At 47.5% G+C, this 17,105-nt stretch overlaps 1 protein-coding gene across 1 annotated transcript in view; it reads left to right on the top strand.

Annotated features, from left to right (window-relative positions):
- Window positions 1–14,731, top strand: part of FASN (fatty acid synthase) — a 58,149-nt gene extending 43,418 nt beyond the window's left edge. Inside the window, exons 28-43 of the mRNA XM_069063984.1 lie at window positions 956–1,106; window positions 1,343–1,521; window positions 2,094–2,213; window positions 2,513–2,635; window positions 2,884–3,107; window positions 3,579–3,780; window positions 4,410–4,561; window positions 4,943–5,034; window positions 6,867–7,018; window positions 7,241–7,483; window positions 7,986–8,171; window positions 9,501–9,728; window positions 10,014–10,234; window positions 10,941–11,039; window positions 12,217–12,468; window positions 13,017–14,731. Coding sequence (XP_068920085.1) covers window positions 956–1,106; window positions 1,343–1,521; window positions 2,094–2,213; window positions 2,513–2,635; window positions 2,884–3,107; window positions 3,579–3,780; window positions 4,410–4,561; window positions 4,943–5,034; window positions 6,867–7,018; window positions 7,241–7,483; window positions 7,986–8,171; window positions 9,501–9,728; window positions 10,014–10,234; window positions 10,941–11,039; window positions 12,217–12,468; window positions 13,017–13,154 — 2,762 coding nt within the window. The 3' untranslated portion in view covers window positions 13,155–14,731. The remainder of the gene's footprint in view (window positions 1–955; window positions 1,107–1,342; window positions 1,522–2,093; window positions 2,214–2,512; window positions 2,636–2,883; window positions 3,108–3,578; window positions 3,781–4,409; window positions 4,562–4,942; window positions 5,035–6,866; window positions 7,019–7,240; window positions 7,484–7,985; window positions 8,172–9,500; window positions 9,729–10,013; window positions 10,235–10,940; window positions 11,040–12,216; window positions 12,469–13,016) is intronic.
- The last annotated feature ends 2,374 nt before the right edge of the window (window positions 14,732–17,105 follow it).

Here is a 17,105-nt window from a genome sequence, read left to right on the forward strand (position 1 = left end):
CCTGCTATGCAATATAGGAAGGTCAGGGGACTGTCAGGGCATAGCAGCAGCAAGGGGGATGGTAAAGGACCTTCATGGGGGTGGGAGGGTAGAGAGTGGGGGTGGCAGCTCTTCTTCCATGGCCATGGCCCCAAAACAAGCCAAGAAGACTGGTTCTGGAACTTAGATTCCTTGTAGGGAAGAATCTTTCTAGGACAGAACTACCATGAAGGAGAAGTAAAAGGGAAGGTAATCCCTCCTAGGGTCACTTATGGTGGGTTTGTGATTCTGTCCTGACCTTCCCAACCAAAGACCATCAGTTTGTATCTCTTCCTAGGCCTTGGTAATCCATTATGGGATTACATGGATTACATTGTTTCCTCCCTAAACTGATTTTCTTTTTGCATGATAATGGCAGCCTGAGTTTTGGGTTGAGAGGTTGGAAATCTATATAAGTATTTCCAAACACAGACTAAGTAGCATTATTGTGCCTCTTCATCTGTCTCTAGGACTCATATTCTGGTTTTTTTTGGAGGGAGGGCTGCTTTTTGGAAGGGCGAAGGCAATTGGGGTTAAGTGACTTGCCCAAGGTCACACAGCTAGTGTTAAGTTTCTGAGTCTGGATTTGAACTCTGATCCTCCTGACTCCAGGGCCAGTACTCTATTCACTGTGCCACCTACCTGCCCCGGGACTCATATTCTTGCTCCCTAACAGCCAAGGATTTGATGAAAAGAAGTTAGTGGTTTGTTTGGTTTTTGAACTTGGAAAAATAACCACTTTCTCCTTTTTTGGGATAGAAACTAGTTTTTAAAGCCTAAGAGGTAATATAGCAACAGTGGACAGGAGATGACAGAAGGACAATGAAAAGCAAATGAGGAAGTGCCCTGAGGGGAATGGCCCTGCCCAGGGAAAAGGAGAGGAGTTCAGCAACTGCTCTGTGTGCAGGACTCACCAAGCTCTCCCCTTCATGCCTAGGGAAATGGGCCAACCGGGACTGTATGATGGGCATGGAGTTCTCTGGTCTAGATGCTACAGGCAAACGGGTGATGGGTCTGGTGCCCGCTGAAGGCCTGGCCACCTCAGCACTCCTTTCCTCAGACTTCCTTTGGGATGTGCCAGCCAACTGGTAAGTTAATTTGAGTGCCATGGACACAAGGTAGGAAGATGTCTAGGGAATCAGATTTACAGAGATGGGATGAAGATAAGTGTTGTAAGGCAGAAGAGAGTACAGAGGAATAATTGTGCTGCTGTAGGCTTTCGTACCTCCAAGACCACTCATGGGGTTCAAAAAAGTAGCTAAGGAGAAAGCCAACAGTTGCTTCTGTATCTAAACCTTCTTCCCTTTGGCATCCCCTTCTTCAGGACCCTGGAGGAGGCTGCCTCTGTGCCTGTTGTCTATACCACAGCCTACTACTCGCTGGTGGTCCGTGGGGGCATAAAAAGGGGAGAGACAGTGCTCATCCACTCTGGCTCTGGGGGCGTTGGCCAGGCCGCCATTGCGATTGCTCTGAGCATGAATTGCCGGGTCTTTACCACCGTAGGTAAGAACCATGTTCCTCCCTAACCTTGGTTCTCCATCCCTCTTGCCCTCCTACCATGCCCATCACAAGCATTCTGTCCATTTTTCCATCTTGCTCCCACTTTGAAATGTTCTCTGAATACTTGCCTTCTATGGTTCAGAGTTCAGGCTGGTCAAGCCCCAGAAGAGACCCTTTCCCCTTCCCTTTCCCTTCTCTGTGGACGGGCCAGGAGAAAGGGATATGTTCTCTATGGTATTATCAGATCAGCTGTTGGAACCAGAACCAGATCTTTTTCCTCTCTAGTCTAACTGAATTCCCTGGTTTTTCCCAGTGTTGGTTTCAGAACTTTGAATTGTCAGTGTCAAGGAAGGCACCCTCACTGCCATCTCCCCACTCTGGCATCTGCCCTTAGGCTTGAAGCAGCTGTGTTCCAGGTCCTTCCTTGCTATATCCTGACTTCCTTCAGTCTTATGTGAAAATCCTTCTCTTTAAATTAAAGTTCTTTCTTTGAGTCTGAGTTCCTTCGGGGCAGGAGCTGTATGTGCAATGCAGCATTCCCTGCCTCATCCTGAACAGCATACATGCCTTCACAGGGTCAGCCGAGAAGCAGGCCTATCTCCAGGCCAGATTCCCCAAGCTTGGTGCCACCAGTTTTGCCAGTTCTCGGAACACATCATTTGAACAACATGTGCTGAAACACACTGGAGGAAAAGGTGAGCCCAGGACACCAAGGAAATGGGGAACAGGACTAAGTGGGAGGAAACCTCAGTGAAGTATGATTTGTAGAGTATGATTTCTTGAGAGAAGGGCACTTTCTTCTTCCTAGGATGGGCAGTCAAAAGCCATAGAACATCAGCTAGTTGAGACACTGCTTAGCATAAGCCCTTTCTTTTATAGCTGGGTAGACTGAGACCAGAGAGAGGTCTCAGGGGATTAGAAGAACAGGACAGCCCTTTCAGACTGGTGATTCAGGACCATACACTGATGCCAGTATCTCTTTCCCTCATTCCAGGAGTAGACCTCGTCCTGAATTCTCTAGCAGAAGAGAAGCTACAGGCCAGTGTTCGGTGTTTGGCTCAGCACGGTCGCTTCCTAGAAATTGGAAAATTTGATCTGTCAAACAACCATGCCCTAGGTAAGCTGTAGGCTACAAGAGTTCAGGCTCCAAAGATATTTGCCCTTAGTGAAGTGAGGGGATGAGAAGTTAGGAGTATGACAGCAGGGTCTAGACTTGCTCCCCACTGAACCTGAGTTGGATTCCAGTGTCACCCTGAGGGGGAGGCTCATTGTGCTTCCCTCACTATCTTCCTGCCCCTGTGACAAGTGACATGGGGATGAGATGACTCTCACGTGCTTCTCCCTCCTTCCTCCCCCATCCTCCAGGAATGGCTATCTTCCTAAAGAATGTGGCCTTCCATGGTATCCTGCTGGATGCCCTCTTTGAAGAAGGAAACAATGACTGGAAGCAGGTGGCAGAATTGCTACAGGCAGGCATCCAGAGTGGTGTGGTCCAGCCCCTAAAGTGTACCGTCTTTGGAAGGGAGCAGGTTGAAGATGCCTTCCGCTACATGGCCCAAGGGAAACACATTGGCAAAGTAGTCATCAAGGTAAAGGAACTGGCCGGAGCTTCTCAGTAGGAAAGGACAGGCAGGGAATTCCAGGAGAGTAATTGTTTTAGAGGCTAACCCATTTAGGAAGGGACAGTCCTCTCGGGTACAAAGGAGACTGAGGTGCCAACTGGCTCCATTGCCACTCGGCCTCTCCCCTATTTCTCAAGCCTTCCAGGGGAAAATCCCATAAATCCATTCCAGGCTCCATCAGTCAAGAAGTCAGCATCAGGTCATAGCTGAATCCTTCCTGCTAAAATGTAGACCCAGTAATTTCCTGACCATTCAAACTCTCCTCTGGAACTCATTATTCAATCTTGGGGTCTCTGCCTGCTGAAAGGTGTAACTGCTTAGACTCCTCAGCCCTGGGGCCATATTGGTGGGACAGAGAGTGGGGTGTGGGGGAAGGCTAAAAAAGTGAACAATCCACCTCCTACAGTATATATATTTGTGTGTAATGGGGGGAAACAGGTCCAAGAAGAAGAGAAGAAAGCTGTGATGAAAGGGGCAAAACCCAACCTCATCTTGGCCATTTCCAAGACATTTTGCCCCAGCTATAAGTCCTACATCATCACAGGAGGACTTGGTGGCTTTGGGCTTGAATTAGCTCAATGGCTTATTCTTCGAGGGGCTGAGAAACTTGTTCTGACTTCACGTTCAGGCATTCGGAATGGTATGTGGAAATATGTGTGTGTGTGTGTGTGTAATGGCAAAGACCAAGCACTATGGAGCTGCTAGGGGAACAAAAACGCAGGGAGGTCCTGTCAGACCCCCACCCCCATCCCACTCCAGATCAGAAATCTGGGGAAAGAAAGAAATTAGTCAGGTGGGTGGGAGTTTGGAAGAGGGGAGAATTAATATTCCCTTTGCCAGGGGAGAGACAAATACCCTGAAAACAATGATACATTGTTCTTGCTTAATAATAATCATCATTTTCATTTGCATAGAACTTCTGAAGTTTTAAAATGCCTTTTCAGCTATCATTTCATTTATTATCATAGAATTATATGTCCTACATCTGTTATCTCGTTTCTTATCATAGACCATAGTAGATCTGGAAGGTATCTTAGAGACCCCCTAACCTGATGCATTTTGTAGATCTAGACTCTGAGAGGTGAAATAACAGGCTTATGGTCACCTGCCTACTTAGAGCTAGAACCAGACCACAAGGACAGTCCAGTTTAGATCCAAGTCTTGCAGGTATAAGAACCTCTCAGCTATCTTTGCAGTGTACTCACCTGGCTGGGAAGATGGAGGCAGGACCAACATGACCTATCCTTCAAGGATTCATTGTTTCTACAGGGTATCAAGCCAGGCGGATTCAAGAGTGGCAACAGGAGGGCATCCAGGTCCTTGTGTCCACGAGTAATGTGAGCACGCTCCAGGGAGCCCAGCAGCTGATAGCAGAGGCCGCCCAGCTTGGGCCTGTTGGTGGCATTTTCAATCTGGCTATGGTGAGTGGAGGCTCTGGCCCAGGCAGAGGCTGAGGAGTGGGTGGAGGTGAGATGATGCAGCACAGGTGCTGTAGAAAGTTGCTCTCTGCAAATAATGTGATCTAGGACTGTCGGTGAAACCAGAACCCCTAGCAGAGGAGGAGTCTCCTGCTTACCCTAAATAATTTCAAGAGTTTCCCACAGCTATTTCCTGATTTCTACTTGGGAATTTATCTTCTCTATGGAGAACATGCCTTCAGGGGATTAAGAATGAAAGAATTGGGACCCCTGGACCAAGGCAGGATGGGCTTCTTCAAGGGAGAGAGCAGAATTGCCCTGGGGAAGCCCTGGTCCCATATCCCCCTAATGAGACCACTGAGGACCTCTTCTCCTACTACTCAGGTACTGAGAGATGCCATGTTGGAAAACCAAACCCCGGAATTCTTTCAGGATGTCAACAAGCCCAAGTACAACGGCACAATTAACTTGGACAGGTAAAAGGACCAATGGGCAAGGGGATCTGAAATGCTGCCACTGATTCTCTTTTTTGCCCACCTCTGTCAGTGCAGCCTTAATTCAATTCAACAGTCAGTCAAGCACTTATTATGTGCCTTTTCTGTGATAGGCACTGTGCGATTAAGCCCATCGTGGTAGCCGATGGGATCACCACAGAGCAGGGTAGAGATCAAAGACAAAAAGGGCCAGGACAGAACCGTGGAGGGACATCCCTTCTTAGGCTACGTGAGGAGGTCAGGCATGAAGGAGCAAGCATCATAAACATCCAGAGAGAGGCAAGCATCCAGGAAGACTAGTCAACAGAATCAAATGTTGCCAAGAAGTCAAGAGGGATGAGATTGAGAAAAGGCCAATTTATTTGGCAAAGAAATTGCTGTGACTCTTGAGAAAGTGGTTTCACTGAGAGATGAGATCAGAAGCCAGATTTCAGAGTGTTTAGAAGACAGTGAGAGAAGATTTAAAGGCAATCCATTTCATAGCCCAGTGCCTTTCAAAAGTTGTACAAAGGGAGAAGAACAGGAACAGTCGGATCTAGTGAGGGTTTTTTAAAGATAAGGGAGACCCAGAGTGCATGAAGGTAAGAGGAAAGGAAACAGTAACTAGGGAGAAATTTATAATTATAGAGTAGGAGAGTGATAGTGGGACCAGTCGGCTGGAGAGTAAAGGAGGGGATGGGCTTAAGGATGCTTGTGAAAGGGCTGGCCTTGACTAGGAAAAGAGCCATCTTTTCATCATCAAAGAGTAGAGTAAAGGAATAGGTAATAGGGGATAGTATCCAGGAGCTACGCTGAGGAGGGGAGAAGATGGAACTCATGGAAAATGGCCTGGATTTTGTTGGTAAAGTATGAGGTATGTGGGAGTCTTGAGGAGAAAAGAGAAGGTTTAAATTAAGTAACCATTGTGGTGAGTGGGATAGAGAGTCAATTAGGGAGGCATTAAAAAAAGGATGGCCTTGCTGTAGTGGGGGCCAAGTAGAGATTAGGTAATATAAATTGCATAGATTTAGAGTGGATCCAGTCAGTTTGACAAGACCTCCAGTCCTGTTCAGCAGCACATAAGGAAAAACAGAGAGTTGGATGATGTCAGTCCAGGGTTGGCATTGGACAAGGTTCTTTTGACAACAGCACACAGGAAGCAAGCAAAAAATGTGCATAAGCCAAGTGTCATAAGGACTTTGAGAAGAGAGTGATGCTTATCAGCCAAGGGTTGTGGCATAGAATTGGGCAGAGAGGGAAAGGGTATATAAAAGAAACTGTCTAACAAGCCACCTCCCTCCTATGGCTTAATGGTTTAATAAGTAACTTATTTATTCATTCAGCAAACATTTTGTTGAATGCCTACTCTGTGCCAAGGTTAATCCTCTGTGGAGATTTTTGTGATGAACTGGGATATATGGTGTGGGTTTCCATGGGAACCTAATGACCTGTGTGCTCCTCTTCCATCTATGGCACATGTTGTCTATCTATAGTAGCTAGGCAACTCTTGGATTATCCACACCAATGGAAAGGTTCTGTGCCATCCAAAAAAAAATCTTCCTGGTTGGTTTTAGAGTGTGTTAAAGGGTAATCTTATTTGGTTTTCAAATCTGCCTTCCTAATTATGTTTGCTTAGTCTCATATTAAAATGAGAACATGTTCTTTGAAAACATTACTTTAGATGGTGGGGAACAGGTCCAGAGTGCTGGTGAATCCAGGTGCAGATAGGAGCTGGAAAGCTAGAAATAAAATACGTTCCCCAGACCATCCAGGAGTTAGGGCAGCATGGAAGGGAATAGCAAGTGATGAGTCATGTTCTTGGGTTGCTCCTTTAGAGTGTCGCGGGAAAAATGCCCGGAGTTGGATTACTTTGTGGCCTTCTCGTCGGTGAGCTCTGGGCGAGGCAATGCTGGGCAGAGTAACTATGGCTTTGCCAACTCCACCATGGAGCGTATCTGTGAGAAGCGGAAGCATGATGGCCTTCCAGGTAACCCAGAGCAGATAGAGGACATACACATCAGTCCCCTCTAACCTGCTACCACTAAGCTCATCCACAGGATGGACCCCCAAGAGCTTGGGCCACTTTTCCCCTAAATAGGCACATGCCTACCCAGTGAGAGAGCCCCCTTTTCTGCTAATCCCCTGTCATAACTTCTGTGCTCACAAGGATGCTGCTCCCTCACTGGAAATGTCACCCTCTCTCCACCAGGCCTTGCCATACAGTGGGGAGCCATCGGTGATGTAGGCGTTGTCCTGGAAGCCATGGGCACTAATGACACTGTGATTGGTGGGACCCTGCCCCAGCGCATCTCCTCCTGCCTGGAAGTCTTGGACCTTTTCCTTAATCAGAACCACCCCATCATGAGCAGCTTCGTGCTGGCTGAGAAGTTGGTGTCCCATGGTGATGGGGAGAGCCAGAAGGACCTGGTGAAATCAGTAGCACACATCCTAGGTGAGCTGTGACGAGCTTTGTCGAATGGCCCCCATCCTGAGGACCTCCAGGCAGATGTTCCCCCTGGGCATTGTCTCAGAATCAGGTGGCTCTGTGGGCATCCCTTCCGCATCCTTTCAGACTTACTGAGTCCCATTTGTATTTTCAGCCCATAGAACCTCTTAAGATAGCAGGGTCAGGGGCGGCTAGGTGGCGCAATGAGTAAGAGCACTGGCCCTGGAGTTGGGAGGACCCGGGATCAGTTCTGACCTCAGATACCTAACACACACACACACACACACACACACACACACACACACACACACACACACACACACACACACAAAAACTGGCCGTGTAACCTTGGGCAAGTTACTTAACCCCACTTGCTTTAAAAAAAAAAAAAGATAGCAGGGTCAGTATGTTTAACAAAGGTATGTCCTATGCTCTTGCCTGGTCTCCCCAGCCCCAGGAGTGTCCTCCTTACCCTCACCATTAATATGGAAGTGTCTCTCTCCTGTAGGCATCCAAGATGTAAGCACGCTGAACCCAGATAGTACCCTGGCTGATCTGGGCCTGGACTCCCTGATGGGCGTAGAGGTGAGGCAGACCCTGGAGCGGGAGTACGACTTAGTCATGGCCATGAGGGAGATCCGGCAGCTCACCATCAGGAAGCTGAAAGAGCTCTCATCCCAACCTGGAATAGGAGGTGAGTTGGTATGGAAGGGAGGCATGAGTCTAGGGGTTCCCAGGACCATCAAAGGTCCAGTACCAAGGCGAGGGAGATGGCCAGAGGGACCTGGTGAAAGCAATGGTACATGGCGAGCCATGAAGAGCCTCATCTGATAGCCTGCCATCCTAAGGACCCACCTAGCCAGGGCCATCCAGGCAGATGTTTCCCCTGGACATTGTCTCAGAAGATTTTTGAGGGAGAACTTCTCTTGAGTCTCTAGAAGAGCAATCCCAAAATGGCAGTCATCTTCCCCTGTTCTCTGCCTAGCTCATTTGGTTTCCAGGTGGTGTTACTGAGGTGAGGGCTGTGGACTCAGTTCTTATGTGACTCAGCTAACTTTGACTTGTTCCAATGCTGCTACTCATTCCCCCTAACTCTGACTGGGGTTATGTGTTTGTAGCCACAAGGGGGGCCCAGCTGGGAGAGTTTAGATCTGCCAACACAGGGAAACATCTTGGAGAGTAGGTACAGCTTTCTTCATAGAACACTCAGCTCAGCACCATCTTCTACATGAAGCCTTTCCTGATTCCCCCTGATCCTAGCTGAAAGTGCTTGCCTTCCATTTACTTTGTATACTTCACAGTAAATTAAGCTCCCTGAGAGTAAAATCATATTTCAGTTTTGAAATTCCTTGATTCCTAGCACAGCGCCTCACACATTTTGTGGTTGTTAAATCGTTTTTCAGCTGTGTCTGACTCTGCAGGCCCACTAGGGTTTCCTTGGCAGAGATACTGGAGTGGTTTGCCTTTTCCTTCTCCAGCTCATTTTACATATGAGGAAACTGAGGCAAACAGGGATAAGTGTATTGCCCAGGGTCACACAGCTACCAAGTGTCCGAGGCTAGATTTGAACTCAGGAAGAGGAATCTTCCTGACTCCAGACCCAGCACTGTATCCACTGTGCCACCTATGTGCCTGGCACATAGACATTTAATAAATACTTGTTGATTGATTGAGAGATAGATTCTTAGGGATTGACCAGAACTAGTCAAAAAAGCTAGCCCTCGCAGGGAGATGGGCATGGGGCTTGGAAGCCAAGACCTCTTGATTAAGCCCCGTCTTCTACATCTCCTCCATCCATTGGGCTAGAACCCCAAGGGTCCTACTTTAACTCCTGCTGAGGAGACAAGTTGAGATGCTCTGTCCTCTAGAAATCATAGAATTTAGCACTAAAAGGGATCTTAAGAGATCATCATTTTACAAATGGGGAAACTGAGGTTCAGTGGTGCACCAAAGATCACATGGGTGATAAAGAAAACTCAGGTTTGGCTGTGTAATGAGGTTTCTCTACTTTCTCCTCTTCAAGAATCGAAATCTTCCCCATCCAAAGAAATCAGCCCTGTCCGAGAAACCAAACTGAATCTGGGGAACCTGCTGGTAAACCCCGAAGGGCCAACAATCACTCTGCTCAATGCCGTGCAGAGTACTGAGCGACCCCTCTTCCTGGTCCACCCCATTGAGGGCTCAATCACCGTGTTCCACAACCTTGCTGCCAAACTCAGCATCCCTACCTATGGACTGCAGTGCACCAAAGGTAATCATCCACACTACTTTAGCTGGGAGATGGGATCCATAAAGCAGCCTGCTTCCAGGGATAGCTCCTCTCCAGTGGTGGAGGATTGAATGAGGTCCAAGCTCTATAACTGCTTTCTACTGGTCATGCTAATGCAGGGTCTTTTCTCTTCTTCTTAACTCTAATTATACTCCTGTCTTCGACCCTATGACCTCAGAAATGTTGGGAAGTTCTTCCGGAGGTCTGACCTAAATCTCTTACAATGTACCAACTTCTCATTATGTTTTCTCTGCCTCCCTTTTCTAGCTGCTCCCCTGGACAGCATCCAGAGTCTGGCTTCCTACTATATTGACTGTATCAAGCAGGTCCAGCCCGAGGGGCCATACCGCATCGCCGGCTACTCCTATGGGGCTTGCGTGGCCTTTGAAATGTGCTCTCAGCTGCAAGCCCAGCAAAACCCATCCCACTCAAACAACAGCCTTTTCCTGTTTGATGGGTCTCATGCCTACGTTTTAGCCTACACACAGGTAAGGACAATGGGGCCTAAGGGGTACTTCCAGAGACCAGCCTCCCAGCCAGCCCAGATGCAGACAGTTAGAGGCCTTGATCTATAACCAAACCAAAGCCCCAAACAATCCAATGGCTAAATGTTAGGGTAGCAACAAGAAACCTCTGTGCCCCTCAGGACTTCAGCTGTGTTCTCAGCACATGGCTGAACTCTTCCCGCACCTCAGTGGATGGTTTTCGGAGTGACTGTGGCTAGAAGCTGACCTTCTGGTGGTGCACCCCCCACAGACTTGGTTAGCCAGGTCCTCAGGCACAGACACAGACATCACAAGGCCTTCCCAGCTCAGGAGGATGTACCAGAGCTCAGGCTCTGTTACCTTTAAGAATTCAGTTAGCACCACGACTCACCATGAAGAAGTATTGAAGTAGAACTCCTCTGCCATAGTATGAGGATGTATGTGTAGAGACATGGCAGATAGGGAAAAAACTGTTGTCCTTGGAGTCAAAAGATAGTTTCAAGTTCCAGCCCGATCCTTGACTAGCCAGTTAACCTCTGAACCTAAACTCCATCTCCTGGAAAATAAGGACAAGGCTGTTCACCTTACTTCCCTCCCAGGAACCCTGATCATAAAACAATGAGAGAGTCTCCTGTGGCAGGTGCCTCTGATCACTTAGCCTGGACTCTGGGCCTATTCAGCCTCAGTGACTCCCACCTCTCCTTTCTAGAGCTATCGAGCCAAGCTGACTCCAGGCTGTGAAGCAGAAGCAGAGACAGAAGCGATGTGTGCCTTTGTCCAGCAGTTCACAGACACTGAATACAATAAGGTCATTTCCCTCAACCCCCTCCCCCTGACTACCACCACCTTCCTTCAGGTCCTCTCTGCCATGAAGTAGAGTGGGCTGAAATTATCCCTCCTTATCTTTTTTCTTCTCTCCCTCCTTCCCTTTCTCCCTTCACTCTCTCCTTACTTCCTTTTCTTCCCTCCCTCCCTCCTTTCCTTCCTTCCTCCATCCTTCCCTCTATTCATCCCCCTTTCTCTCTGCCTTCCTTTCTCCCTCCCTTCCTTTCTCCCTCCCTCCCTCTTCGTTTGCTCAGGACTCACTCTACTAGGTTCTTTCCAGTTTTATTTTCCACTTTTCCCTAATGTATATCCTTGAGCTTCAGCCAAACTGGACTCATCCTTCCTACCTAAATTGTACTTCTTTCCATATACTACAAGAGACTGGTGGTAAGAAAGCTGGCCTTGAAGCCAGAGAGACCTTGGTTCATAATCCACACACCAAGAACCTGGACAAGTACCTCTCGGTTCTCTAAACAAAACTGTCTTAAGACCGAGCCACAGAGAAGATGCCAACCTGCACTAATAGAATTTCCTCATCTGGGAAAGAAATCATGGGTCCAGGCTGTATCCCTTTATTTACCCTATTCTTTCTACCCAGAATCTTCCTCTTTCATCTCTGTCTCCTGAAAGTTTGCCTGTTTGTCTGTCCTTCCTTTGCCTCCTCTGGTGAAGCATTCCGTGATTCCTGCCTTGAAAGCAGGGATTGGGTCTTGTTCATTATTGTGTCCTGCCATGGCCTCCATCACAGTGCCTGAGTTCAGTTAATAGGGGCTCAAGTAACATGCCCATTCCGCTGATCTTAATTTAAAATTCCTCCAACCTTCAGAGGGAAAGCCAAGCCTGAGTATCCACAGACCTGGGTTCTGGTCCAGGCTTGACCAATGATGCCCAGTGTGACTTACTGAAAAGTCAGTTTGCTTTCCTGGGTTTGTTTCCTCCTCTTCTTAAGTGAGAAGTGATCTCCAAATGACCCCCAGGATCCCTTCCAGTTGTACTATTTCCTGCTGACTTTTAAGTTAAAGAAATAGGAAAAAAAAAGTATGTCCATGTTTGCAGAGCTTCAGACAAGGGAAAGAATGATCAGGCTTCCAATAGTTTGGGTCCTGGTGCTTGCTAACCTAACCCTATTCCCTTCTCCTTGGCCTCCCTTCCCCCTGCAGGTGCTGGAGGTACTCCTGCCTCTGAAGGATCTAGAAGCCAGGGTCTCCGCCACAGTGGACCTGATAACCCAGAACCACAGGCATATCAACCGCACAGAGCTCAGCTTTGCTGCGTTTTCCTTCTACCACAAGCTGAGGGCTGTAGAGCAGTATATACCCAAAATCAAGTATCACGGCAATGTGACCCTGCTAAGGGCCAAAACCAGCAGCGAGTATGGCCAGGGTCTGGGCAAGGACTACAACCTGTCTGAGGTAAGGCCTTCTGTATGCCCTTCAGGACCATGCTCTCCCAAACCCTGCCCCAGAGGCATACATGGCAAATCCTTCACCTGGGGAAAATGGAATGAACCTTCCTCAGTCCACACAGGCTCTCCTCCCCTGACCCAGGTCTGTCAGCCCAGCCGAGAACCAAACCACTAAGGCTCACTCTGTCATTTGCCCACAGTGATGCTACCAATACTGTTGTAATCCTATGAGACAATGGTTTCCATAAAATTTCTCTCCTAAAGCTTGTAGCAACATGATGCAGAAAGACCACTGGCCTGAGACAAGAGACCTGGGTTCTAATCCCAAGGCTGCATGTCTCCTCCCATCTGAGGGGTCAGACTAGATGACTTTGAAGGTTCCTCCTAGTTCTTAGCATCCTCTGACTTCTCAGAAGAACCTTATTTCCCTTTTCCATCCTTTCAGTGAGCAAGGAGGTTACAGGGAAGCTATCTGGTTGGCCTTGAAAGGCAGCGATGGGTAGAGAGGTGGTAGGATACTGAAGGCTTAACCCACTCATTGGCTTTTATTTCTAGGTCTGTGATGGAAAGGTGTCTGTCCATGTCATTGAAGGTGACCACCGTACATTGTTGGAGGGCAGTGGCCTGGAATCCATCATTGGCATCATCCACAGTTCACTAGCAGAGCCTCGAGTCAGCGTACGAGAGGGCTAGGTCTCTTGCCCATTTCTTCATTCCTTCCCACAGCCACGGCCACATCTCCTGTCACTAGCAGGAGATGGAATTATGATGACTTTTCTTGTCATTAAAACATTCCCTCCCATACCTCCTCTTCCCCCAGTTCACACCACTCTCCACTTCCCATCCTAAGGAGACACCCCGTTAATACAATTCTGCATCTAAGCCGGGTCTGAAGGAGAGTCCTCCTGGTTTGACCCCATCCCACTGCCCTCCCCCATTGTCTGCTCTGGTCGGTACCCATGCCACCCTCATCTGGCACTTTTGGAACACACATGCGAGCGTGCACACATACACACACTTATCCCTTGCCCCTTCCTCTGCCCAGTCTCCCACGTAGGAGTAAAATTTGTTCAAGGTCATTATTGTCTGTGATCATCCCTTACTGTGCTCCCCATGCAAAAACTAAAGGCCATTTGCAACTGGCCAGGCACCGAGACCAGGATGCCAGGGTCCAGGCTGATTTGGAGATTTCTGTTTTTGATCTGTGAAGAATCAGCCAATGACCAGCAAGAAGATGGATGGGGCTGAACCTTTTTCATAACCATGTGGTGGTTTTTGTCGTATTTTCATGTTTCATTTGAAACTTTGTATTTATTGTATCATCAGCAAAAAATGTTCCAGAGATCTACAAATCTACCATTTGTGAAAAGACTAGAAGAAATGCCCCTTGGCATATTTTTTTTTTATCCAGAATTCTATGGTTGTTCCTTTCCCTGTTTTATTTTGTCTGGAACGTCTTTGCTTTGCTTTTACCATAGTTTTCCATCTCAACCTGATGGTGAAGAAGTGAAGCTTCCTATTCTCCCTCCTCATCTCCAGGAAGGGGAGAGAATAGTGGGGTGGAAGTGTGGCCTGGCCCCCCTGTTCCTCCTGCCCTTTCCTGGAGCAGCTTGAAGGAACAGAAAAAATGGGGTGGGGGAAAAAAACCCACCAAAGGAATGGACAGCCTGGAGTGGTTTCAGGAGCAAAGGAGTGAGCTTCACTGGAAGGTCAGCCACAATGAGAGAGCCCGTGTGAGGAGGAGGAAAAGAGACATTTTATCCCCCTGGGATCCAGAAAGAGTCTCTTTGCCACCTTGTGCTGGTGTGCTACATTGGCCTTTAGGGCAATGGACAAGTGATTCCCAGCTACATTTATGATACAGAGGCTATTGGAACAGGAGCCAGGATCCTACCACCTCCCCCATAGGGGCCCCCCTTCTTATTTCCTCTGTCAGGTCACTGAGCTGGCAGGGGGGGGGCCCTCCTTGGAGGCTGGTTCTGAGCCTGCACCTGGCTGCTAGCACCGCCCCTCTGTGGATCGAGGCTGGGGCACTGGTTTTTTTTGTTTTGTTTTGTTTCTGTTTTTTGTCTTTTGTTGTTTTTTTTAAAGAGATACATTTAATTCAAACTGCTGCTTGAATTTTGAAAATTTCAATGTAATTGTCAATGTAAAGAATCATGTCTGGATCTTGTGTCATTCTCACACCCATTTGGTGAAAGTGTTACTCTTGAGATTGTCCTGCTCCCCACCCCACAGCCCTCCTGATATTAAACTACATGGGATCTCTGGCTTGGCTACTCTGGTCTGTTTTCTCTCCCTCCATTCCTCTGTGATGCCCTGCCTGGAACCTATGTGAAGGATACAGCATCAGCTGTATCTCTTCTCTGATCCTGATGAGGGATGGCTCATAATAGGTTCAGCAGGAACTCTGATCCTTTAAGATCTTAAGACCAGAAAACCTGCAATTCAGTCTTGAAAGAATTCAGCCCAAGCCAACTTGGAGTCAGAGTTGTAAAAGTTTATTGTATGCTTTACAGCGGGCAAGGATCCTTAGGGGACCTGCAAGTTTATTGTTAGGCTGTACAGTGGACAAGAGTCCTTTAGGGAGACCTGCAACCTCAAAAGGGTAATTAAGATTTTTATAGGATAATCCATAGTAGAACCTATGCCAATTATGCTAACTAGGTGATTAAGGGTGGGAGGAGTTAAGGTGGGGTCATTGTTTAAAGGAACACGTATTTTTAATGTAACTGCAACTGTGCAGAGGTATTGCCCGTGATTCACTGGGGAAAAGCCCAAAGGGGGGGCTACCTGGAGGTGTGGTTTTAGGCTTGAAACAGCACTAAGTCAGCGAGCGGTCAAGGGCTGATGGAGAAGTGCCCGGTCTGCCACCCATCAGTGTCATGTTTGACAATATTGATGTCTGGGAACCAAGGCTCTTAAGGAGTTAACCCAGAGATAGGGTCCTGAAGGATTCATGGAGGCAGCCAAGGAGTCAACCTAGAGATAGGGTACCAAAGGATTCATGGAGGCAGCAGGACACTATACAAGGGGGAGAGAATAGTTGCCTAAGCTGGAATGTTTATAGATACTTTTGTGAAAGATTCATAGGAATAGCTTGTCACTGTTCCAAGCTGAGATAAACAATGCATGAGTTGTTGCTGGGCAGAGTTAATGCTCTGAGACTGGGGGGGGGTGGGGGGGGGGGGTATGATTTTACAGACTGATGTTACAAACACAGATCCCAAGCACCCCATCAATCCCTGGCCTGGAAGAAAGGGTGGGCAAATCAAGTCATGTATAGGATAAATAAATTTTTAAGACTTTCTATATTAGGTGAGACTTTTAGCTGAAACTTAGGGCAAAGCAGGAGATGGAGATGAGGAAGAACATCTCAGACATAGGGAGAGTCAGCGAAAATGCCTGAAGTTAAGAGATGGCGTCTTGTTCCAGGAACTGCAAGAAAGAACTTTATTGTCTTAAAGAATGTGTTGGAGGTAGAAGGGGACGAGACAGACAGATAGATAGATAGATGATAGGCTGTAAAGGGTTTTGGATGTCAAAAAGGATTTTGTGTTTGATCCTAGACCAGTACTTTAGGAAAATCACTGGCAGCTGAATGGAGTATGGAGTGGAGTGGAGAGACACTTGAAGCAGCCGACTCGCCACCAGGCGATTTCAGTAGTCCAGGTGTGAGGAGAAGAGGACCTATATCTGAGTGGTGGCAGTGTCAAGAGAGAAGGGAGCATATTCAAAAGAAAAAGATGAAATCAACAGGCCTTGGCAAAAGATTGGTTGTGGGGGGGTGAGAGAGAGTGAGTCAATAATGATGCCTAGCTTGTAAGCATGGGAGGGTGGGGGGTTGCTGGTATACTCAACAGTAATGGGGAAGTTTTAGGGGGAAAGATGAATTAAAGATGTTAATTAAATCTATGGGAGCTGATAAAATCATCAAAAGGAGTACTGAGGGAGAAAAGAGGGCAGCTATGGAACATCCCACATGCCTTTAGTGGGTGTCACCTGGATAGATTCTGGCAGACCGGAGAACAAGGAATGAATGGGGTCCCAAAAACCTAGGGAGGACAGAGTATCAAGGAGAAGGTGACCAACAGTGTCAAAAGGCTGAAGAGATGCTGGATTCCCATACCAAAACCATTCTTTTTCTTTCCCATGACCTCTAATCCTTTGACCCTTTGGTTCTCTCCTAGACCACTTCTGCACTAGACAAGTTTTCTTTCTTTCCTCATCTCAGCCTGCAAGAAAAATGAGGATGGAGAGGTCAATTTTTGCAATCGAGATCATCAGTAACTTCAGACTTCAGTTTTAGTTGAATTTAGTTCAGAAGTCAGAGGAAGCGGAGAGGAGTATAATTACAAAAGGCAGAAGAGATGTGAGACAACAGGGATGGAAGGATCAAGTAAGGGTTTTTGGAGGATGGGGGAGACACATATTTGTAGGCAGTAGGGAAGGAGCCAGCAGAAAGAGGGTTAGAAGATAAGTGAGAATGACAAGGGGAAATCTGCCGAAGGGAGACAAAATAGAGGAGTTTGCCTTGGCAAAGACTAGGGCACTCTCTTCAAACGAGATGGGTGAAGGAGGAAATAGTGGCAGAAGACATCTGAATGATACGAGATGAGGAAGGGAGGAAAAAGCTCATGGTGA

Source organism: Petaurus breviceps, unplaced genomic scaffold (assembly GCF_028583685.1).
Source record: "Petaurus breviceps papuanus isolate PSGF00001 unplaced genomic scaffold, PetGlider_PUasm1.0 90617, whole genome shotgun sequence".
NCBI lineage: Eukaryota > Metazoa > Chordata > Mammalia > Diprotodontia > Petauridae > Petaurus > Petaurus breviceps.